The sequence below is a fragment of the Thunnus maccoyii genome, chromosome 11 (assembly GCF_910596095.1).
Source record: "Thunnus maccoyii chromosome 11, fThuMac1.1, whole genome shotgun sequence".
NCBI lineage: Eukaryota > Metazoa > Chordata > Actinopteri > Scombriformes > Scombridae > Thunnus > Thunnus maccoyii.
Genome location: NC_056543.1, coordinates 15,166,581 through 15,190,821, shown reverse-complemented (window position 1 = coordinate 15,190,821; position 24,241 = coordinate 15,166,581). Strand labels below are relative to the sequence as shown.

The following is a 24,241-nucleotide window of genomic DNA, read 5'->3' as shown; positions in this document are numbered from 1 at the left end:
TGGCTTATTGAATAGTATAATAATACATACACTAATAGTATATCAATGCATAAATAATGTACATTTTTGTATGTCCTTTCAGAACGCACTATCATCATGTCCACCCACCACCTGGATGAAGCTGAAGTTCTGAGCGACCGCATAGCCTTCTTGGAGAAAGGAGGATTAAAATGCTGTGGATCCCCCTTCTACCTGAAAGACAAGCTGGGTCAAGGCTACAAACTCACTCTCACCAAGAAGGTATTTATACTCGAGGGTCACCCAGTCACCATGTTTTACTAAAGCGCTTTAACAGCAGTCAGACTATGTTATTGACTGTTTTTACCACCACACAAAATTATTGTTAAAATCTTTATTCCTTTTTACTGTAAGAGATTTTTCTTCATATCCATACAAGAAATGAATCATGTTTGTGGACGACCAGGCTGCTGTCGTCACTAAATGAGAATGTAGACGCAAAAAGCGTCCATGTATCTCCAGCAGTCATTTGTTCCATGTTAGCATTTTAGCATAAGTGCATGCTCAATGATTCAAGGCCACATTCGTTATCTTAAGAGTGACAAAGTAACAGCATATCTGTGATGCTGTTTACCCAGGCTTTCCCTCTAACAATGATGCATCTTGGAAAATGCTCAGCCAGCATAAATTATAAATGTTTATGGTGGTAAGATTATTATGGAAGAGCTGCCCCGTTCATGAGTAAATGAATCCTTATCTCCTCCGCACTGGACACTAGCTTTGCACACAATATATAACAGTGTGATTGGTATCAGATATATTGAAAAACTGAAAAATAATGACGCTCGGCTGACTGCTGCAAACTGGTTTGTACTTTTTACAGCATACTGGATGTTCAGCTGCTTTCCTAATATAGCAAGTTATTATATTTTTATCCTGCCTGTTAGCGTTTTTGTTTTCTTGATTAGAAATTGTTAAGATTGTAAGTGTAAAACTACAATATCCTTAATGAGTTAAATGTGTAAAATTGTCAGATATGTTTCAAGCTTTATCATGAGCTTTCTATTATGTTAGTGCTCAGTTATTTGAAGAATCTCAAGGTAGAAACCCTTAGCTGTGTCAATCAAAATGTGTTGCCAGTTTCCTAAGTTTCTCTCATCCTTAATAATTCAGTCACATGACTTAGTACCTTATTTAGACAATGCATTAATGAAAAACAGCAACAACATTTTATAACCAAGGGTCTTGCTTCCAAAAGTGGGTGGATAATCCTAGTGAACTAACATATTACCAGAGTCTATATACCAGCAGGGGATAAAGATCACAGACACAAAAAAGAGAGATTAAAAAAATAATTTTAAGCCACTGGCAGCAATTTATTAGTTGTCTTCAGTGCCAACAAGCCTGTCTAAGAAAGTAATCTTGTAATCTTGAAAGTAAAATGAGTCATCTTTTATTTCTCTGTTTCTATCTCAGGTGCAGAACCTAGAATCTGAGCCACTTGACAATGCTGAACTGAAGTCCTTTGTCCAAGCCCATGTACCTGAGGCGCGACTCAAGGAGGCCCAGGGGGGCGACTTGGTCTATTCACTGCCCCCGTTCACCTCATCCAACGCCTCCTCATACCGCTCCCTCATGACTGCGCTTGACGCCAACCTGGATTCCCTCCAGCTCGGGGGCTATGGCATCTCTGATACCACCCTAGAGGAGGTATGCTCACACACACCCACACACAAAAACTCTGGGTTACAGAGCAGTCATAGTGGAGAAAACAAAAACTGCTGAGACAACTGCTGAGGTGCATTAAATTCACTGTGTAAAACAGAGGAGCTGTACTTGCTCATATTTATATATATAAGCATAATCACAAGCCATGCAATTATACCGGTACGCTGTCTGACATACGCAGATGTTAATGTTTTGTTTTTGTCTCTGCAGGTGTTCCTCCACTTGACAGGAAACACAGGAGCTGGGGATGAGGATGGACCTCTGTCAATCTCAGAAACAGTGTCTGACACTGCATCCATCGACAGCTTCCCTACCGACCCCAATGGGAGCATCTCCAGCTTCGGTGACCAGATCAGTACGTCTAATCACTTTTAACTCACGTTCCTTGTTTTGTTGTTTCCCCTCTTTCCTTTCGTCTTTTGCTCTGTCACCTGCACACATCACATCCATTATTTTTAATTTTTTTTTGCCCTGGTTCATTATTTTAGATTTTCAATTTTCAAATTTAATCTGCAATACTTACTGAGCCAACTTTACAACTTTGCCAATTGGAACACCTATTTTGATGGATTGCGCTGCCATCTTTTGTGATACAATGTGCCGATTAACCTTTAGCTCAGAGCGCCTTAGAGAGAAAAAGCAGACAGGAAAGTAGGAGAGTAAGGAAGTAAGTGAATTAGTTGGAAACTGACTCAATGCTGTGACACTTTTCATGTATTCTAGAGCTCACAGGTTCGTCCACGGTGCGCGGCATGACCCTGGCCTGGCAGCAGATGACAGCCATACTGATCAAGAGGTTCCACCACAGCCGTAGAGACTGGAAGGGCCTGATCTCCCAGATCCTGCTTCCTGTTCTGTTCGTTGTGTTTGCGATGGGCCTGGGTTCCATCAAGAACAACCTGCGGGACTATCCTGAGTTGGAGCTCAGCCCTGCACTCTACAACATCGGACCAAGCTACTCTTTCTTCAGGTCAGTCTTCTTGGCAAATGTAATACAAGGGAGCGGAGGGAAGGGAGTACACAGAGGTAAACAGGGTTAATCAGGGTGCTTTTACACCGAGCATGTTTGGAGCAGTTTGATTGAACTCTACAGTTTTGCTCGTTTATTTGTTCATATGGCAAGGTGAGATCAATGTCACTGAGACCCAGGTGGCATTTCAATTCAATTCGGCATCATGTTTCACTCAGTGGAACTCCGATTCAATAAATCAGCAGTTATAAAAATGTGTGAACTACGTCGTTAAGGCAGATGAGCATTATCTGGGAAACATCAAATTTATTCACTTTACATGGAGCTAAAATTAATACCTACTTATGTTAAATGTTTGTCGAATTAGTTATTGTCTATTTATGAGTCGTAAGAAATCATAAATTTTCTTTTAGAAGGAGTAGATATTTACCAATAAGCTCGGCTCCATTAAAGTTGAACTTTATTTGCCTCGTCGTCAATCATTTAAAACGTAAATTAACTTATCAAACATATTTTTACAATTCACTTAGTTCTTCGGATGAATTCGCCGTCATGTTTCACAAAGCAGTACTCTGATTTAATGAAATCACATGTTACAAAAAGTGCATGGATGTGCTGACTAGTGGTGTTTCGAATGTCAGAATGAAACAGTAACATTTCATATCTTACTTTAGTTTAACTTAGTTCACAGAAGAGCTGTTAAAATTAAATATCAGACAAAATGAAAAGTCTTTCTTTAGGAGTCAGACAAAGTCATACATTATGATTTATGTTATGATTTATACGTTATCTGTTAAAGTGAGCAATATGTTAATGGAGTCTGGAAAGTAGTAAGGACAGGAGTCACTGAACTCCATCTCCAGAGTGTGTATTTTCACAGCAACAGGACTTTGGAGTAGTGGGCTTTTGTTTTCAGGATAACGGCCATCGGACTATGGGCTTTTGGTCCAATTTGGCATTTTTCGAACTATAGGGGTTTCAGAATAATGGGTTGTTGGACCAATGAGTAGTCCCCAAATTGAAACCATGAAAGTGCTAAGTGCAACACGTCTGATTTAGATGAATCTTTCATGCATCTCATTGCTTGATTGGCCCAGGAGGTTCCCACATCATATGTGGGGGATGACATGTCGTACTTGTTATTAAATGAATGTGAAGCTGTAGTTTGTTGAAGGGCAGACGGACCTTAAGGAGATGGGGGCGAGGGAGAATGTGAGGGGAAGAGATGATTGTGATGAAGACGGCTGAGATACGAGATCAAAGTGAGTGAGATTAAGAGTGTCAGGAGATTGCGAGATGTCTTCATTCTTGAGGAGTGCTGTTGTTTGATCAAGGGAGTATGTAGCAAGGGAGAAAATGCTGAGGTGCCAATCTATATCAAAGACCGTGTGGGCGCTCTCCCCGCTCCTCTTTAGCTTGATATAGAAAAGAGTTTGGAAAATGATATTTATTTATTTTTAGAGCAGTGTTAGGGTTGGGGGCGGGCGGTGCTGAGAGCACTGTGAGTAGCTGAGAGTCAAATATGTTTCAGTCCTCTTGTATTGTAACTATTGATCGCAACACTAGAGTATCACTTTTTTATGAATCTTCTCAGATACTTGTTTTCTCACTTGTCTGTATGAATTGATCAAATGTAGCGTCTGTTTAATGTTTGATTTTCAGTGTTTGTGTGTGTTTAAAGGCAGGACAAGGTTTGAATGAAAGAAATCCACCTAAAATGTCAAATAAATAAATAAATAAATAAATTGGAGTATAATCAGTCCAGCTCCTCACAGTAAGGATGTTTTATTAGAATCACTGATAAGGCTCCCTGTGGTTATTTTATTCCCAATGTTGTTAGTCAATAAATTACTCTTAATCCGTCCTGTCTACTGAGACAACCGTGATAAAGGCCAACCTTGAATTCTAATTATTCACAAAGCCACAAATGCCAAGATTGATTTAAAAACATTTGTAATAACTGAAAAAAAATCTGTTTGTTATTACGGTAATTATGCTGTAAGTCATCCAATTTCTGTGTTTTCTTTCCTTTGAGTAAAGGCAGTAAGGCAGACTTCTTGTTTTCTTTCTTCACAGTGACAAGAATCCAAACTCCAGCCGGCTGACGGACACCATGATGTCATTCCCGGGGATCGATAACAACTGCCTCGACAAGTCCAGTAACCAGTACGTAATCACACCTCAAATACCAACTTATTGTTTTTTGAAAATGATAAATTTGTCAGTGATACTCTGGGCGCCCAGGCTCAGTGCCTATATGTATTCCATTCTTTTCCGCACACACAGTATTTTCATATTTCTCCCATTGTCATTCTTTACACGCCTCCTCCCTCACCTTGTTTCATTTTACTAGTCTGCCTCTTTCCAATTCCTGCTGTTCTCTTTCTCTGGTCTCTCACATCCTTCCTCTCTATTTTCCTGCTGCTTAGCTCAACGCATGTGGCTGAAAGCCTGCAGCAGGACTCTTGCAATGTTAGAGCATCATTTGTATTCCATAAACACCTAATGTTTACGGGGGAGATTTTCCCCTTATAGGCACTGAAATCAATGTTGGCACTCATGAACCAGACCTCAGAGGCATGTTAAAACTCCCTGCCCCAAAAAGAGAGTGAGAGTTCATGTGGTGCAAAAGAAACTGCATGCTCTGCTCATGATAGGTTACATTATATAAACCAAAATATATATATGGTCCCTTGATTTCCCTCCATGAGCCATTGTTGTTAACTAACTTATGTCTAAGGTAATGCATTTAAGTGTGCGAGTGTGCAATGACATGTATTGCTACAATCTTTTCAATCTGCACAAATTGTCTCTGTAAGCACTTGGCAGACAGCAACATGTGGGGGAGTTGAACATCGACCCACACAAGCACAAATTTCTCACAATATGATATTACAGAGAACTGAGAACTGTTCTGAACTGATATCAGAGAAATATTCAGGACCTGATCTTATAAATTCATGTAAGCTCGGAGCTACAGCACTGTATGAATGGTTGCAGATTTTGCCCTTTATTCAGGCCATCATATCAACTCAGTTTTAAGATGTGTTGTGGGGTGTGTCTAGGGATAGTCTTGTGGCATTATCACGCACTGCAGACTCCCATCATTTCACTGAGCCACTATTTCACTTTGTGAATGTTTTTCTTTTCAAGGGTCTGCTCAAGAAGCACAAACAAATGGAGTTCCAGCGGGAAAAGCTCCAAAGCATTTACTGCCTGTAAATGTACCCGTCAGGAACAGGTGAGACTGGGTCACCAAGAAGACTTTGTGTGTGTGTGTATGTGTGTGTATGAGTGAGTGAATTTTCATGTTCTCATGTACAGTACGTGTTTTTCTGCGCTCACATTCATGAGCACGTGTGATATGTTTGTCTGTTCCATATAATGCAGATTTGTGATGAGCACAACTTTCAGCCGCCCCATAAGAAGATCCCCTCCTCTCAGACTGTTTACAACCTGAGTGGTTTCAATGTGGAGAACTACCTGGTGGCCACGGCGAATGACTTCATAAGGAACAGGTGAATGCAGCCGGTGTTTACATCAACCTAATGAAGCCATGTTGAGAATTTAGCCCACGTTCCATTGATGGTTTGCTCAACTGGATGCACATTGACCTTTAATAACTTGTCAATCATGTCAGTCATATATAAATACATAAATCTAGGGTCTCATGCTTGCACCCAAAATGCCTCTCATCTGTAGGTTGATTAAAAGAAAAACACACAAGCATAAACACGGTGTATCACTTGTTTTTTTTTAGGTATGGTGGATTTGAGTTTGGTATGCAGCTCCCTCCGGATCTCCAAATGGACCTTACAGCGGTGCCCAAAAACCGTACACTATCTAAGGTAACTGTCTCTCCTGCCTTCCTGCTGCCTGTCTCTTTATCACTTTAATTTTTGTACTGAGGAGTGATTGAAAGCTAAAACATGACATTCTCACCGATGGAGCTGCATTCTTACACCCTCAGTGTCATAATAAATATGGTTTACTGCAAAGATTGTGGCACTGTTTTATTGTGGAAATATCTCATATGATGACGTCTGCATTCATTGTGTCATTAAAGCCTGAGGTTCAAAATGTTGGAAAAGAATTATATTGTAGAGATGTAGTAGATTTATATACCCTGAGCTGTGTGTGTCCGTGTTTGTGCTTGCACGGGTGTAGGTCTGGTTCAACCCCGAGGGCCACCACACAATGCCAGCATACTTAAACAGCCTCAACAACTTCATCCTACGCTCCAATCTTCCAGCAGACAAGGACCCACGCAAATACGGTAAGCTGTAGAGTAGCTGGTGCAAAAAAGAAAAGTAGAAGTTTCAGTGACAAGGGAAGGACAGTCTGAGATTTCAGTTTCAAGGAACCAAAAAGACACGTTCTGTAGAATCAAATAACCGTTTTCTTTATTTTTTATTTTGCTATATTTTAGTGATTTTAGAAAAAAAACCCTCCACATATTATTTTATGGAGAAACAGTCCTTCTACAGACACAGCACTCCCTGATTTTAAAAGATAAGATAAGGAAAAGGTTTGACACAAGACATGATTGGGATTGTGCAAAAGGGATGAACACCAGTATTAGGAAGGTGCTCCTGATTTCTCACACAGAGTGCATTTTGTTTACTAAATGTAAAGAAAATTGAAGACAGTGTGTTTACCTATGGTTCATTGCACTGGATTAAAGGCAGGGGGTGCTGTGTGTCCTTAGACTCACATCACTATGCATGGTGAATGCTGATGAGCACTGCTATGAGCGAGGGGGCTATGTTGAAGAGAAAAAGGCTAAACCACGTTTTCAGCACTGTTTCAGCTCGGAGTATCACCCTGAACATCTGCCTGCGGGCATGAGTACACAAACATTCAAACACACACACGAATACACATGCAGAAATGCTCATAAAATCATACAGCACATGCACGGGAGCACATACACGCACACATGCATATAAAAGTGCTCGAGGGTAGAGTGCGATCATTTGTTACCTGCTAACTCACAGCAGTGTCTGGGGGTGTCAGAGGTGGAGATAGAGGGAGATTACTTTTCAAGGTGATAGTTTATCTGTCATACGTGATGCCCTAATGCTCACACTGTGTCTGACGATACCAACTCTTGGTTGGAATCCTTTAGAGGTCTGCATCAAACTGTTTTTTCATCGCCACTAAGGATTTCTCACCATAAGTGCCCACTGCCACAGATGTGCTCTCATACTCCTGTCCACCTAAGATTCAGATCACCTCCACCTACTATTGAAAGTCTGTCAGCTCTGTTCTGCAGGGAAAAGACACAGTTGCTCAACTGTTTAATTGACAGGTTTCCCATTTGCAAACAGTCAAGGATACATGCGCAGCAAGTAGGGTGGAAAACACACATAGGCCCCCCCACGTAATTTAAGCATAAAAAACAAAAAAGTTGCATGCTGCATGTTGCATGCATGCATTGCATGAAATTCTTGCTCTTTGAGTGCTGCACAAGTTAAGAGCAAAGACACAGTCATGCTGGGTATTATATTTGTAACATTATGAAAATCCGTCTGTTTCTATTAGACACTGGACTTTGGTGTATAAAGACAAAGCTTCGCTCATAAGAAACAATGTCAGTACAGGATTTAATTAGTATTATTTATCAGCCACACAGGGTTATGAAAAGAAACTCACACACTTACTGATTTTTTTTTTCTCACAGAAATTATAAGGGTAACAACATGATGCATTTTCCATCCAAAGCCATCATTTTGCACAGCTGCCAAGTCTGACCAGATCGCTGAAGCTAACAGCTAATTAAGCAATCTTCGCTAACTGGAGGGATTCCTTCTTGGAAAAAGGAACATTTTTCACCCATTACTTTTATGATTTGCGCAATTTAAGGCCCAGAAACAAATTCACACATGTTGATCTTCTCATTAGTAATTCTGGTTTCTTTTCAACCCCAGCGTGTGCACATGTCACTGATGACATTGGTCAGACACCCGTCTCCAGGCCAACATTGAAACAAACACACAAACAAAAAACTAAAGCAACCCTTAATAAAGTAGAAAAAAACTGTCTTCTCTTGAGGCAACAAGAACTAAAAGTGGATATAAAAAAAAAATGTTATAAAAATGTTGTAGATTGATACTTTTTTTTGATAGTTAATGTCGTTTCCCATTTGGAAAGATGCAAGCCAGATATTGGAACATACCACTTCAGAGGAGTATTGACGTAGTGTTGATGATTACAGATCAGACGTGAATTAGTTGGTAAAAACCATCAATTCCACCAAACCTGCTTGAGGGCTGCTGTGCTTTGTGTGATTTCACACTCTCCTCTCTCAGAAAATGTTAGCAGAAACATCTAGGGTAGCAGTTCGTGTCTGTGAGCATCTAGAAGACTCTGTATGTGGAGGGAAAAAAAAATGATAAACGAAAATTCAATTTCCTTTGTGTGCACTGGCAAATGAAATCATTCTGCACTATATTTTTAAATTGACTGTGTCCTAGGCTAAGAGAATATCATTGCTCATTTGTTTCCTGGGCTGAAAAATAGCTTGTATCCTGTTGTTTTTCTGCTGCTAACGTAATGCTCTGCTTCTTCCCTATTACAGCCATTTCAGTTTCCAGTCAGCCCTACTTTGGCCGGGTGGATGATGAAGATGCAATGTAAGGACTGCACTTTAAATTGTGTTGTTAGAATTCAACAATATCAATGGCTGCATTTGCAAAAAAAAAAAAAAAAGATCCTTATTAGCATTCTAATTGGTGAAGATATCCTATAATTACTCACTGCACAATAAATATTATTGGCTGTTGTTTGGCTTAGCCCAAGATAAATTATGTAAGCATCCTTCTTTCATATTCAGGACATCAAAGTCAGGGTGGACTCAGGGCACGGAGGTACATGACAGCAGTATTTACCCATATTTGATTTTCTAAATGGATTTCCCTGAGCTAGCACTATTGATTAGAGTCCCAATAAAATGAGTGTTTACCCTGAAGGTGGCATAGAGGTGGATTGATTCTACCTCACTTCCCAAAATGAGTTTATTTAAAATACTCTACATACTGCTTTAGATACCCAGACTTTGGAATGAGGGCTTGCATGTATGTATACAACGTGTCTTCCAGTGGATCAAATCAAATCAGTCATTCAGAGAGTGGATTGAGCTGAAGCTATGACCTCATGAAGGTCCGTCTTCTCCAGAGCCTTAGTGACGCCAACGATCTCACGGGACATTTCTGTGTTCACTGGCCTTCAGTTTCCCCACATTTCTTAATGTGTGTAGCAGTTATGTGGCTGCTAGCCTGCTAAGATATAATTGCGAGTACGCAATTACCCCTCCTCCCAGGGTGATATTCTGCTTCCTCACTTGATGTATTGATTTGGCCTGAGCTATGTTAAAGATACAACAAGTTTATTACTCCAAATGTCTTGATTCTCAAAGTGTGGTAGCTTTGCCCACAGGGGAAACATTCTAAGGCTATCTTGGCCATACTGATAACAAGCCAGCTCAGTAGCTTGCTGCTGCTGGCTGTCCTCTGTAGTTAGAGCTGCCCTAAAACGCCCACCACATGTCCCTCTTTGCTATTCTCTTTCCTTCCCACTCGGTCACTCTGCCAGCTTCATCTTCTTTTTTCAGCCTCATGCGGCTTATTCTGTTTGGTCGGTGGTGTTGTGGCCTGGCCAAAGGAGAGAGGGAAAAGTACTAGCATGCAGGTTCGGTGAGAGAGCATGAGATTCTTGGGTTTGAAAAGGTAGCAGTACAGTTTCTGTAAAAGGACAGGGGTTGAAGAGGAAGTGAGGGATCAAAGCAGCTGATTGTCTGGGGGCCAGTTTGGACAATAGCCTGTGCACCCTCACAGCAGCACCACTGGTTTACTGACTATGCAGCAATAGCAGTGTGAGGTTGTTCTCTACATGAAGCCATCAGTTTCTTTTGCGGTTATTATCTTGTCACAGGCAAGCATCTCTTTAAACAAAGCTATTTATTTTTAATGGAATTCCATTTCTTGTGAGCCACTTCAATAGTTCAAATGAGTCAGGTCTTAATAGGGAACCGTATAATAGTTTGTAGGACTTTAAAACAGGCTATTGTTTTCAGAAAAAAAAAAAATCACTCAAGGTCGCCTCATTCAATGTGACTCGGCTCACCGGAGTACGCTGAATGCATTGTTTGCACACGTTGTTACACTTATAGCCACCACAGCCGTACGAAAGTAAAGAACAAACACACACATGATAATTCACTAGTTAAGGACATGACTGACAATGAATGACAAGTGTTATCAGTACCATCTGAGTGATCCCCTTGTTTCCTCACAGTGTCCAGGGAATGCTCCAGATCCTTGTGGCTATGTGTGTGCTGACAGGTTATTCCATCACGACGGCCAGCTTTGCCATCTATGAAGTCAATGAGCACCACAGCGGCTCCAAGAGGCTCCAGCACATAGCTGGCATCAGTGAGCCCTTCTACTGGGCTGTTAACTTCTTTTATGACATGGTAACATCTTCTAATTGCTTGAAAGGAGACCCAAATGAATATCTTGCTAATCTAGTCAAACCCTTGTATATCAAAATTGTGCTCAATAAAAGATAAACTGAACTGTACATGCAAACATTGCCCACTCATTATATCTCTAAAAGATAGCCGGACCCAAATAATAACTTATTTATTAGTTGATTGTACAATTTTTGATATGCATATTTTATATGATCATTAATAGATTGACTCATAATCAGTATATTAAATGATATACCTCTGTGTTGCTTCATCATGTTTCATCCTTTTCCACAGGTCACCTATCTGATTCCTGTCGCTCTGACCGTCGGTGTGATTGCAGCCTTCCAGATTCCAGCATTCACAGATCGGCAAAATCTGGCTGCTATCACTCTGCTTCTGGTGCTCTATGGGTGAGTATTTTGGCCTCATAACAACTGTCACTCTTGACATGCAGTCTGATAATGTGCTAAGAGGGATTTTAGGATGTTGATGTACTGAGCGTAAAATCGGAATAAATCTTTTAAAGAAGAAAAGAATGCAAAATCTCCAGAAACATCTTGTCTGCTCAGATCAAGTGACTGCAGATTAAGTGGACGCATCAAGACTCATTGAACAACACTGGACAGTGATCTTCAACATACAGCTAAAGCATCCAAGGAGTGTTTTTTATGGCCAAACCTCAACTAAACTGAGCATGTGTTTTGAGCAAAGGATTTGCAATCAAGTCGTTTAATTGATGAAATGTTTTTAAGAGCATTTTCTCACATATGTGACACCGTATTTTCCAGCCTTTGCTGCATGTTACTCTGTGTGCCACCGGGTTGGATTTATAGCACAGAGCATAAGGAAGCTGCTGTTTTTCAAATGCAAATACATCTCAATTTCTCAGACTCTCTTGCAAAGACAGATGGTGATAGGACTGAAAGGCTAACAGAAAAATCACTGCCAATGTGTTTATCTCGTTCAAGCCAAATATACTAGAGAGAGGGATGGGGATCTGAAAGCAATGGGGCTAATGGCAATAACAATATAACTGAGGCCAGCTATCATCTGAAAAATGAATGTGACCACTAACATGCCACGTTTCCCACATCTGGATTTCTGGAATTATTTACATAATTTACCCCAAATGTAGCTGAAGTTTAAGCTTCTGTGTTTCCCTTTGCTGTCACAAGTCCAGTCCTGAGCCCTAGATCTTAGGAGGCCAAGTCAGCACTCTGCTTCTCATTTATCAGACAGATGTCTCCCTCCCAAGCAATGAATAATCACAACCCTCCATCTGTCAGCCTGCACCCACCTGGTCTGGTCTGCAGCCTTCATGCTTCTGTTCCTTGTCATGGCTTGGCACCCGCAGTCTGCCTACCAAGCACCTTTTTTTTCCGGGCATGGCACGCAGATGCTTTGTCTCTGTCTAGCTCTATCTGTTAGTGTCTGTCTCTTTCTTTACTCATCTTACTTTTTTCTTTTTCATCTCTCTCTCCTTCCCTCTCTTCCTTTTTGTATGTCGCTGACCCAGACACCCCAATCAAATGAACAAGCAGATTATCTGAGAGAAAAGAGAGAAGAACAAAAAAACGGGGGGGAAACGATGTTCTGCCACTGGGGGAATAAAGGAAGAAGTAATTTATCTTCCTCCCTTTTGGCATCATGACTGAATGTTTACCCTCCTCATGGTGTGGTATTTTTCCTCCTTTCACTTTTCAGATTTCTTTGGTGCCTATTTTCATCAGGCTTGGAGTTGCTCTGTTTATTCTGTATAAGGCCTGAAATACTTAAAGTGGACAAATCAAGCTTTTTGTGATTTTCTGTTATTTATATACTGTTATGATATTGGATATCTATGTTAAACATGGTCAAAGTTCCAAAACTCGAGGTTAACGTATGTAGAAATGCTCCCTGCATGTCAAAAGGCCAGGCTTCAACCTGCCCTGAACGCTTTGTTTGCAACGTTTTTTTTTCTGCCCTTAGCAAGAGGCTGAACTGAGGGGCTGTATAAAGATAAATAAGGAGTTTTTTTGAACTGTTAATCATGCAAACATATTCCAGTAGGGCCCCAGATTAAAAATATGCTATGTCTTCTTTAAGTTTCAGGCCTTTTCATTTAAAATATGTAAGGTCATGTCATTCAGGAAGGCATATTTGTGATGTTGACTGTATACATTTTCATTGTGGGTTTTCTGTATTGGAATCCAACCCATCCAGATCACAGCAGAACTATTTTTAAGGTGTATGTGTGGAGTTATTTTTACTGTGTTTAAAAAAAGTATTCTGTCATTGTCAATTCCTCAGGTTTGCTACCTTCCCCTGGATGTATCTCTTGTCAGGCGTCTTCAAGGATGCAGAGATGGCTTTTATCACCTACGTGTGCATCAACCTCTTCATTAGTGTCAACACCATCATATCCACCTCCATCCTCTACTTCCTGGGTCAAATTTCAATGCACAACCCTGAGGTCAGCATAAACTGCCTGAGTTGAGATGTCTTTTGTGGCAGTTCTATAATGCACACTTAAACGTTTGTTCATTAACTGTTGAATGAAGCACATTTGACAGCGTAACACTAACAGTCCTTGTAGCTATGGTGATATTGAGTTGCACAGGAGTGAGAAGAACAAACATACCTCACAGGTTGAGGATGTATCCAATGTCAGGAATGTGAAGATGAGATCAGAATGAGCTGTCTGGTCACCTCAGATCTCACTTTACTGTATATTGTCATTTCTTTTCCTCCCTATACCTCCTTCTCAATGTCTTCTCCTCTGTTTATCCCTCATGCAGATCATCCAGGACATCTTCCAGAAGCTGAGCTACAGCTTCCTAATCTTCCCCCAGTTCAACTTTGGGAACGGGTTGATGCAGCTGGCTCGGATGAACATAGACGTCCAGCTCCTCAGTGGCTACGGCATTGATGCCTATCAGAACCCATTCTCCACAGACGCCCTGGGCTGGATGTTCATCTCCTCCTTCATCCAAGGCCTGGTCTTCTTCACCCTGCGCCTCCTGCTCAACAAGTTTGTCATGCGCAAAGTCAGGTGAGAGTAGAAAAACAGACGCAAAAGACAATATAGTGATGCTGTGAATGATGATGAACTCCTGTGCACACACCCTGTAATATTCTTATATATGTACAGAATATGAAATTGATTCTACTGTAGCTGTCCAGTGCATTTTGTCAAGCAATATGCCTTGAATTGGTTGTGGAAAGGATTTTTTATATGTACAAAATGAAATAATGCTTTTGACTTGGATTTGATGTCCCTGCACATCTAAGTTTTTTTTTCAGTGGAAAGAAGACACTGCTCCTTGTGGTTTACAGTCCTCTTACAGCCCAGAATATTTCTCATGTAATAGATAGTGAAGATATAAATGAAATGAATATGCACTGCAGAGTTACTCCAAGCAATTAAAAAAAATATAAAAAGTTAAATTACACTTTTTTTTACATTAAAAATGAACAAGGATGAAGACCTGGATTTATTTATTATTATAAAAGCCAAAAATATTGACCCCCAAATATATTGTAAGTGTGCCTGTTTTCTGTGTCTCACATTGCCCCCACAAATGATCTGCACACCTAGGGGATGTTATGAAAAAGTATTATTCCCTTTGCAGGCGTCTGATTTGCGGCAGAAAGACGGTGCCCCAGGTGGCTTGTGAAGACGAGGATGAAGATGTAGCCACTGAGCACCTACGGGTATCCAGTGGAGCAGCAAGCTCAGACATTCTGCAGGTCAACCAGCTCACTAAGGTTTATCAGCACCTCAACAAGAAGGTCCATGCTGTTAAGAGGCTCTCTGTGGGCATTCCTGCAGGAGAGGTAAGCTAAGATATCATACGTAAGGGCAGTGTTTCACCCTGTGAGTGGTACAATGAAATAGGTCAATTGTACCTCTAGTAGGAATATAGATAACTAATTGGAATTAAATCAACCAAGTCAGTATACACAATGATAACTAAAGGGAAAATATGTAATTAATGACTTTTATCAACCTTTTTTGACAACAGCAGGTAATTGGCCAAATAATCACAAAGTCACTGGTATTGCTTAACAGTTGTAGAAAGATTTTATTCATAAATCTTATTTAAAGGTAAACTCACTGATAGCTCACTGTTGGTGAATTGAAACTGAAAATTTGGAGGCACTGTTTGTAGCTGTATATTTAAGTATAGACTATAGGTTGGTCAAAATTGATATTTTTAATGTAATTTTGTCACACAAAGCCTATAGTCTAACTAATTTCAGACAATTGTTAAATATCATTCATGTTCTTATAGGCTATTTTCAGTTGCCAAATAAGGGATCAATTATTAGAATCAAACGGTCTGACAGCCTGCAGGCCTGTTAAATACACAAACTATGCTATGTACACAACTGCTATGTTTAAGTGGGTACTGGTGACACATCTTTGGAAAGCGAAGATTCTTGGGATTCGATTGATGCAAACCATTTCAAGATACAATCACAACAGCAGGTACAATCAACGCCTTTGTCAGACCACCAACATAAAAACAATTACAAAATTCAGGCAACTTACCTATGAAGCTTCATATTACTCAACTGATCCATAAAACTCTGTCAAAAACGGTCTTGTCACATTGGCAAAGGTCCAGTCAATCCAATTCGGTAAAATATTTAGTCCAAAACACATAATTACATCAATTACATCATTTCAAATTAGCTGGAAGATGTGCCTAATTTTGGAGTTTCCAAATGGCCTTTTCTTGGAAAACGCCTAGACATACACTTAGAAAAACGTATAAAATATTAATTTTCTGTGGTATTGTTATCAAATCTGGACTTGGACTAGGTAAGGCTCCATGCTGTGGTCCCATTGTGTTTTCCATCTAATAAATCCCAGATATAGGTCATCTGCACTCATCTGTTTGCAAATATTCAGGGTGGAAATAAAATCCTTCTACTTCAGTTTGTTCACACTTCTATGACTCAATGCCAGTAGCTCTTACAATGATACTGACTGTTGGGGAAACACCTTCAGAGTGTTACCTTTCAAATGAGACCATGCATATACTCTAAATGGTTCAAGAACAGCTTTCAATTTACTTTGGATATGCCTGGGATAGGCATTTTAGGCTAATTTTACAGGAATGGGAAGGGGTTAAAATCATTTCCCTCTGCATGATGGCTGGCTGTAGGAGGTAATACTCACTAAATGTTTTATTAGCCCTGTAAATCTGAGTGACCTGAATATCTATGTAATCTTTGAAAAAGCTTGTCATTGTATCATAGTGTACTGCATAGTGGTCAAATGCTTCAGGGTCACTAAACAAAGAGTGTCCATTTGCAGTGCTTTGGTCTGCTGGGAGTGAATGGAGCAGGAAAAACAACCACCTTCAAGATGCTGACTGGAGATGTTAGCCCCACTGATGGCACAGCACAGATCAAGGACTGGGATGGGTAAGCTGATCATTATTTTATTTCTAAAGCACACATCATGCAAACATGAAAAAAAAAAAAATTAAAACATTAAGATCTTGTTTATTTTATTCCCTGCAATGTGCTGACTTGCATCAAAACTGAGAAGCGATAAATGTTTCAGCCATCCATTTTATTGAGAGTTAAATATTTTTGGGTCACAATTACATTTTACTTGCACACTAAATACATAAATACATACATCAGCTTGTTAATTTTATACTTAAAGCATATTCCTGCAAACTAAAGGTGATTTATGAGAATCACAGTAGACAAAATGACAGAAACAACCTCTCTCAGATAGAAGCATTCATCTTTACAGGTGCCCAGCGTGCACCGTCTAATGAATCTTAGATAGATTAAATTTGCAACACAAATATTCACAGATGAGAGTTGTTATTGCTTTCCATCAGCCAGAATTTGAACATAAATGGTTTGGGATTTAACAAGTAGCAGCTCTCATACCTCTATCTGAGGATTTCCTATACTGGTTTATAGCTGCTTCATTGTGAAACTGTATGGTGGGTATTCCAAGAACAGCACACTACAAACAACAGGGCCACTGAACACTCTGCTCTATAGCATATGGTGGACACCTCTCAAGAGAATTTGTCTTTTTTTGTGTGTTTCCCCAGACGGCTGGTAGACATCATGGAGTGCCGTAACCAGGGAATTAACATCGGCTACTGTCCCCAGGTGGACGCACTGGACAATCTGCTCACCGGAGAGGAACACTTGTACTTTTATGCTCGCATTCACGGCATCTCAAAGAGGGAGATAGACAAGGTAATGGAGAGCTGCAGACTCTGTGCTCCTTTTCAAAGCCCCGGGTAGTGACAACACTATCCACAAAATGACACAGGATCTGATATAAATTCAGAGGTGCACTCCCACCGCAGGACTAGTAACTGTTGATGCTTCCATGCATACTGAATCAGAGGATGTGTAAGGTTGAGTGATGTGTACTGAACACTGTACTATCTTGGGCAGCTCAAAATGTAAAAGCTTTTGTTGTCAGCTCATGCAACCCAAACTTCAGAATTAAGCTGATGCTGTGTGCTTCAGTGCAGGCAAATTTACATTTAAACGATACTTTGATGATGAGAGGATCTCATTTGACGTGTCACTTTAGCCCCATTCTTCCCATTTATCTTTCTGAGAACTAATCAATCTTGCTTCTGTGGTGATTACTGAGTGTGCCTGTCTTCTGCTGTTGCTGCTGCTGACATGAGAGGAATCTGCAGATTAACCAATCAACAGACGATTTCTGATTTGCCAGAAATATTTCTTTTTTCCAATAAGAGGCAGAAAAGAAACCACGCAGAGGTGTGTGGAAATTGGTAGAAAGCATCGTGACAAGTTTAAATTGTATGCAGAAAAGCATCTATCTGCTGTACGTTTGTCCCTCTTTCTCTCTACACCAACTTAGGATGCAGAAGCACAAAACATTGATTGTCTCTGACAATCTCACTCTTGTTATCAACAGAAATATGCACACACATTAGCAAGGATGCCCATAGACACACGTACTTCCATAGACAGCGAGGCACAGAAATGGATCAATCTGGCTGTAAAAGCCATCGCTGCTGTTGTTACAGCTCCTCTTCTCTGGTCAGGGTAGTGACAACAATGGTTATAATGGCCACAGCATCAGTGTCAGTCTAATTCACAAAGATGAGGTTATATATAGAGTTCCTCTTATGTTGTCTCCCACTGACAGTCCCTAGCTGTGGATAATGAGACAAGCCTTAAGGGGGTCATTTCGCATTGACATGGTTTTGTCAGGCTTAATGAGCTGTTACATCAAAGGTGATAGAAAGGTGCTTTCATGAGAGAACATTAAAAAAAACATATTTTGATCTAAATCAGTCAGTAATATGCTTTGTTGCCAGTGTTAATAATTCAAATTTAGCTGCAGATATTCTGTATTTGTCTGAAGTATATAATGTTCTTCACTATATTCCTATAATCTGGATCAGTGAACACAGAATCACAGAGCAAATCCTCTTACAGAGAAAAAGCAGAGAATCTAAGTGAACTAATCTATTTATTGAATTGGCTTGCTCCATTGATCGGGTTTCCAAACTTGCTAACTGATGGGAAATCAGCTAAAGCTTACCAATGGGAAATCACCTTAAGCTATTTGGAAATTAACTGGTATTTACAGCACACTATTTCATGTGATTAATAGACAAGCACAGTACTGATAAACGTGCAAATTACACATTTTAAGAGTTAGGTGAGTTTATTTGTTATCAAAGTTTTTTTCATCCCTGCTATCAGTGTGGTTTAAAACACAGGATAAATTGATGTGCACCGAATAGATTATGCTGCATCAGCCCCTGTTCTCTAAAGCTGCAGCCGCAGGACAGCATGGGGTTTAGATGAAATAAAGTCACTAAGTAAAGTCACCACCATTGTACAAACAAAATTAAATATGCATGGGAGAGGGACAGACAAGATACTTCAAGTTATTTGCAGTGCAGCTCTACTAGACAGAAAAGGAGGAGGCAACAACAGAAATGAGCATCAATATCAAATAGCCAATAAACAGGGCCTCCTTAGAAAAGCTTGCTATAAATCCACCTTTTCTGGCTGTGATCAGATCCTGAAGTGTGTGTTGTTGTGGCATATTGGACTTTTTTACCCCTGAGACAAAGCCTTGGATTCGTTGTTGATGGATTTAAGGACTGGAAAGTCAACTTACTGTAAAGGTCCTGTGTTGTTTTGATCTGCTGGACCCACAGATGGTGGTTTGACCTCATCTTTGTGTATACTTGTCCATAAAATTGTCTCATATTCCTTGATGTTCATACCGTACAGGCATGCGGAATAATCATTAAACATACTGATTCCCAGCAGATGACTGCTAGGCCATTAGACATCTACTACATTGATTAGCAGGTTGCAGCAGACAAAGGGTTGTGTGTTTACATTTCTCCACACAGAAACCTATTTGTAAGAAGAAAAAGCAAATATTATTGACTCACAATGTTATTTTTTCTCATCATTCAGGTTTTGTGCTTCTTTTTATCAGATAAAGTGTTGTTGCTTGTTGCATACAAGTGGTTTTAACAGGGCGGCTTTATGTTTTATATCAGTATTGTGGTGTTTTTCAACTAGCGGGTTCAGCATCTCATTATTATGTTTTAACATGGTTGGCAATGTCATAGTGAATGTATGCACTTGTAAAAGTCTAATCACTTTAAAACGTGAAATGAATGCTAATTGACATTTAAGTATTTAAATTAAATATTAGTGCCTTGAAAGCTATAGTCCTTTTTCATCTGGTGTTTTTTTCTTGCACTGTATAATCGCCCGCATGTCTCATTTATAGGTGGTGAACTACCTACTGAAGAGGCTGCAGCTCAACTACCATCGAAACATCATCACTGACGGTTACAGTTGCGGCACCCGCAGGAAGCTCTCCACAGCGCTGGCTCTCATTGGACATCCGCAAATCCTGCTCCTGGTGAGGACACACCTGTTCGCACCACTCTAGCTGCCCATTTAATTGCCTAATTGGCCACCAGACAACAAATATTAAACTAACTTTACACTACTGTTCCACTTGAAAGGGTCTTTGACGTAAAGTAGATATTGATCCCCTGGACTTGACATATTTCATATAGGTAATTAGTCTGCTTCCTCAGGCTTACCCAAGGGCAATCTTCCCCTTAGCTTTCAGTATTGTTTCTACCTCATGTCTCTATCAAATCCTCTTTTCTCTTTCTCTCTCTCCTTCCTTCTGTCCTCAACTCTCTCCATACTTGTCCTTTCTTCTGTTTTTTTTTTAAATTCGCCCTTTCTCTCTTGAATTCTCCCTTTGCCCCTCTTTTCTTATTTGTTGTCTTTGTTTTCATTTATTCCCTAATTCCTTGTTCTCCCCTGATCTCTCTATCCTGATTCCAACCTTATCCTCTTTCTGTCATGCATACTGATAACCTCTTCTCATCCATCCTCTCTCTACAGGATGAGCCAAGCTCTGGCATGGACCCTCGCACCAAGCGACACCTTTGGAAAATCATCTCTGAAGAAGTGAGAGGAAAATGCGCTGTGGTCCTCACCTCTCACAGGTTAGAAAACTATCACATACACATACACACCTGCCACAGTGCACCTACACCGATCACAGAGAAACATTTGGCAAATATGTAACTAAATTCCACTATTTTGAGTATTACACAAATTGTTTAGGATTAGGGCTGCTATGACAGATAAAAAAGTACGGTGACATTTGTTAGTACTTTGCACATAGCTGGTCAACATTATAGCACATTATGGTATTGACTTGCTTCCACATTTGCTATAGATAACACATAGGACGACTACTCAAATTTTTTTTTTCATGTGACAGCAGGCATGACTAATTACTGTGTGCTCAAAGGGTCTAAGTATGACCTTTTATCTTTCTCTCTATATCTCAGCATGGAGGAGTGTGAGGCACTGTGCAGCCGTCTTGCCATCATGGTGAAAGGTCAATTCCGCTGCCTGGGCTCCCTGCAGCACATTAAGAACAGGTTTGTGACCTCTGCTTATCCTCCAATCCAGCCATCACCGCTCTCTCCGACCTGCCTCCACTCCCCCCCCAACCACCCCCCACCACCACCAACACCACCACCACCACCTCACTCCCACCTCTCAGACATGTAATAACACTGTTCTTTGTTCATAAAATCTCCTTTGTGCAGGTTCGGCAGCGGGTTCACTGTGAAGATGTACTTGGCCGAGGCCGCCGGTGATGCAGAGGCAATCACTGGCTTCATGCAGCGCCGATTCCCCAGCACTTATCTCAAGGTGAGCTTTGCCAGCTAAAGTAGTCAAGAGTACTTGGTAGTGAAGAGAAAAAAAGACTAAGTATAGATTGCAGTAGAATGTTGCTGGGAGAAGTAGCTGTATGTGTGATTCTTTTTTCCAAAGAGTCTAAGAGTGATTGTATGAGTGAGCAATATGCTCTTAAAGACACTGTTTCCCTATGTTAATTGTTCAGTTATCTCTTGTTATATACAGAATATATGTCACTTTTTAAACAATATGTTTATATCAAAATTCCTGTCTTTTCTCCTCCTGTGAAACATTTTCATATGTTGGATGACTCGTCTTTTTAACTTTTATTTATTCAGGGGAATTTCACTGAGAGCAGATGTAAATTTGAAAATTTTAACAAGGAAATTTAACTTTTTTTTACGTGGAAAAACTATAGCAGCCCTATTTTTAGATGCTGCCGCAGCTTGAAACATGTTAATGAGAGTGGTGAGAGTGAATCACTGCCCTGATCAAAACCCTAGAATCAAAATAATTAGCTGAAAGACACTAAAAATGAGAACTCTATAGAGCTGAGCGAAACTGCAGGGTTGGGTGATACTTTTCTGTGGGTCCATCACTGTGATCGACCCCTTTCATGTTACATGTATTCATTTGATCCATTGTTGACATAAAATATTGACTATTTCAGCTTTAAAGAATCAATATAAAATGATGTATGTGTTACTGGCATTAAAACCTTGATACCCACAGGCTTGTTCCACATCAAACATGACTAACAGGTTCAGCCAGGAGTAGATAATAACTCATTACATTAGGGCCATTGCTATGTTCCAGATATTAGTGTGGCCCCATATACTGTAAATTAACAGCATGTGGATTTTTTCCCTAGTAAACAATATTGGCATTTTGCGAGATTGAGCAAGCTGACATATGTATTTTGTTGATATGGATGATATTTAGTTTGTTCAGTTTGGTGTAAACAGCCTGTATTTTACTGAATTTTGGTTACAGACAGCACCATGGTTTCCAGAATATATAACCCTCTACTTGTGCATCTTTTAAAAAAAAAAAAACACAGGACCAGCACTCGAATATGGTGGAATATCATGTTCCAGTTGCACCAGGAGGGGTGGCCGACATCTTCGACCAGTTGGAGTCCAACAAGAATGCTCTGCAGATCAAACACTTCTCTGTGAGCCAGACCACACTGGACGAGGTGAGAAAAAGAGACAGAACGTAAACAGAGGGTGCGAGAGAGAGAGAGAGAGAGAGAGAGGTAGAACTAGTGTGAGTTTTTGTAGGAGTGGATAGATGGTAGCGAGGGATAGAAAAAAGGGACAGGAGATGAGAGAAGAAGAGAAAGGCTGGGAGGGGAGGCAGGGACAGAAGAAAGCTGAGTGGGAGTGAAAGACTGAGCAGAGAAAGTTTAAAAGAGGCAGAGGAAAGCTGACAGAGGGTATGCCTGAGGGAAAATAAATGGAATATGAGTTAGGGAGAGAATCCATGAGCTTTATATGCAGCCAGTGTTGATATTCTTCAACCAATCTGCCCTTCTGGAGCTCTGGGATTGGAAGATACCATAAGTGGAAAGAAGAGAGGGGGGTCGGAGAGGAAAACTGACCAGGAGATGAACTAAAATTAAACATTTCAAAGAAAAGAAATATATATATTTAGATATATGTTGGCATTGCACTTAAAGTATTACTTAATCTCCACAGGTCTTCATCAACTTTGCCATGGGAAATATTGGTATGGAAACCGTACCAATTCACAGCGAGGAAGAATGCGACAACTTGGGCTCCATTAAGGCAGTACAAACGTAGAGCTGACTGCCGCCTTTTCTTTTCCATATTCTGTAAATCCACAATGAAATGAAAACACACTATCTGTTTATTGTAAATCTGCCCTTGATATATATATGTGAATATTAAGAGTTTAAACCTGACAATCCTGATTATTTCTTGAAAGTCTCCTGACTGACAATATGAAGAATGACTTAAATTTCTAGCCTCACCAAATTAGACTGTTATTAAAAAGCAGGAGACTATATGCACATGCTGTGTTGTGCACATTTGCATGCATGCACAGATGGAAGAAGTTGACAAATGGAAGTCTTATTTTTATTCACTATTTTATCTGACAGTTCACATAACTGCACTCGTATGTTTACCTTTAATCTTGATTTCATTATTTATGAAGGATACAGTTAATCGTATAGTCTATTAATTTCTCTCTGTGGTTGGGGAACTGTTAATTATCACAATATCCTACCATGGCAATCAAAAACACTGCGTTCTCTATTTATAATCATTTTCATTTGAGCTTAATATTGGCAAGACAAGATTACGTGTCTAAAGAAGTAAAAAAATTTCTCCTGATGAACACATAATTATGCCTACTGGATGTAATTTCATGAAAGAAAAATACACTCAGAAGAATATTCTCTATATGCACTTTTCCCCCACTCATTAACATCTCCTCTTAGAGCATATCTAACTTTTAGAATGAATGTACTGAATATTTAATGGACTCTTTCCTGCTTATGGACCAGTTCCACATAGTCTTGAATGTATCAGGCCTATTTTTTATAATTCTAATAAAGCTATTTTTCAAATGCAACTACTGTTCGTTTCTTTCTACTGAACATGCTTTTCTCAGTTATTTTTGTGCACAGAATCACATTCAAGACAGGCCTACACCACTGATATTCTAGCTGATTTCAGTCTTCAGTCAATCTTTACCATTATTTGAGTATTGGAGCTTACCAAACTTGATGTTATTGTCTTAAACATCAGTGTCCCAATGAAGAGGACATAGTATTAAAAACAAATGGGGAGCTGCTTCTTGTATCTGACAGTGATGTGACAAAACAGGTGCTCAGATGCATGGGGAGGCAATTAAGGTTTACAGAA

General features: G+C 40.0%; 1 protein-coding gene across 1 annotated transcript in view; it reads left to right on the top strand.

Moving 5' to 3' along the window:
• Positions 1 to 23,917, top strand: part of abca12 (ATP-binding cassette, sub-family A (ABC1), member 12) — a 69,587-nt gene extending 45,670 nt beyond the window's left edge. Inside the window, exons 49-71 of the mRNA XM_042425714.1 lie at positions 83 to 240; positions 1,435 to 1,668; positions 1,897 to 2,041; positions 2,410 to 2,656; positions 4,733 to 4,822; positions 5,810 to 5,897; positions 6,047 to 6,174; positions 6,417 to 6,504; positions 6,824 to 6,932; positions 9,237 to 9,291; positions 10,952 to 11,129; positions 11,424 to 11,539; positions 13,419 to 13,581; positions 13,907 to 14,160; positions 14,741 to 14,945; positions 16,435 to 16,544; positions 17,198 to 17,348; positions 19,900 to 20,034; positions 20,535 to 20,638; positions 20,990 to 21,082; positions 21,254 to 21,359; positions 22,408 to 22,545; positions 23,048 to 23,917. Of these exons, the coding sequence (XP_042281648.1) occupies positions 83 to 240; positions 1,435 to 1,668; positions 1,897 to 2,041; positions 2,410 to 2,656; positions 4,733 to 4,822; positions 5,810 to 5,897; positions 6,047 to 6,174; positions 6,417 to 6,504; positions 6,824 to 6,932; positions 9,237 to 9,291; positions 10,952 to 11,129; positions 11,424 to 11,539; positions 13,419 to 13,581; positions 13,907 to 14,160; positions 14,741 to 14,945; positions 16,435 to 16,544; positions 17,198 to 17,348; positions 19,900 to 20,034; positions 20,535 to 20,638; positions 20,990 to 21,082; positions 21,254 to 21,359; positions 22,408 to 22,545; positions 23,048 to 23,152 (3,200 nt within the window). The 3' untranslated portion in view covers positions 23,153 to 23,917. The remainder of the gene's footprint in view (positions 1 to 82; positions 241 to 1,434; positions 1,669 to 1,896; positions 2,042 to 2,409; positions 2,657 to 4,732; positions 4,823 to 5,809; positions 5,898 to 6,046; positions 6,175 to 6,416; positions 6,505 to 6,823; positions 6,933 to 9,236; positions 9,292 to 10,951; positions 11,130 to 11,423; positions 11,540 to 13,418; positions 13,582 to 13,906; positions 14,161 to 14,740; positions 14,946 to 16,434; positions 16,545 to 17,197; positions 17,349 to 19,899; positions 20,035 to 20,534; positions 20,639 to 20,989; positions 21,083 to 21,253; positions 21,360 to 22,407; positions 22,546 to 23,047) is intronic.
• Positions 23,918 to 24,241: the final 324 nt, after the last annotated feature.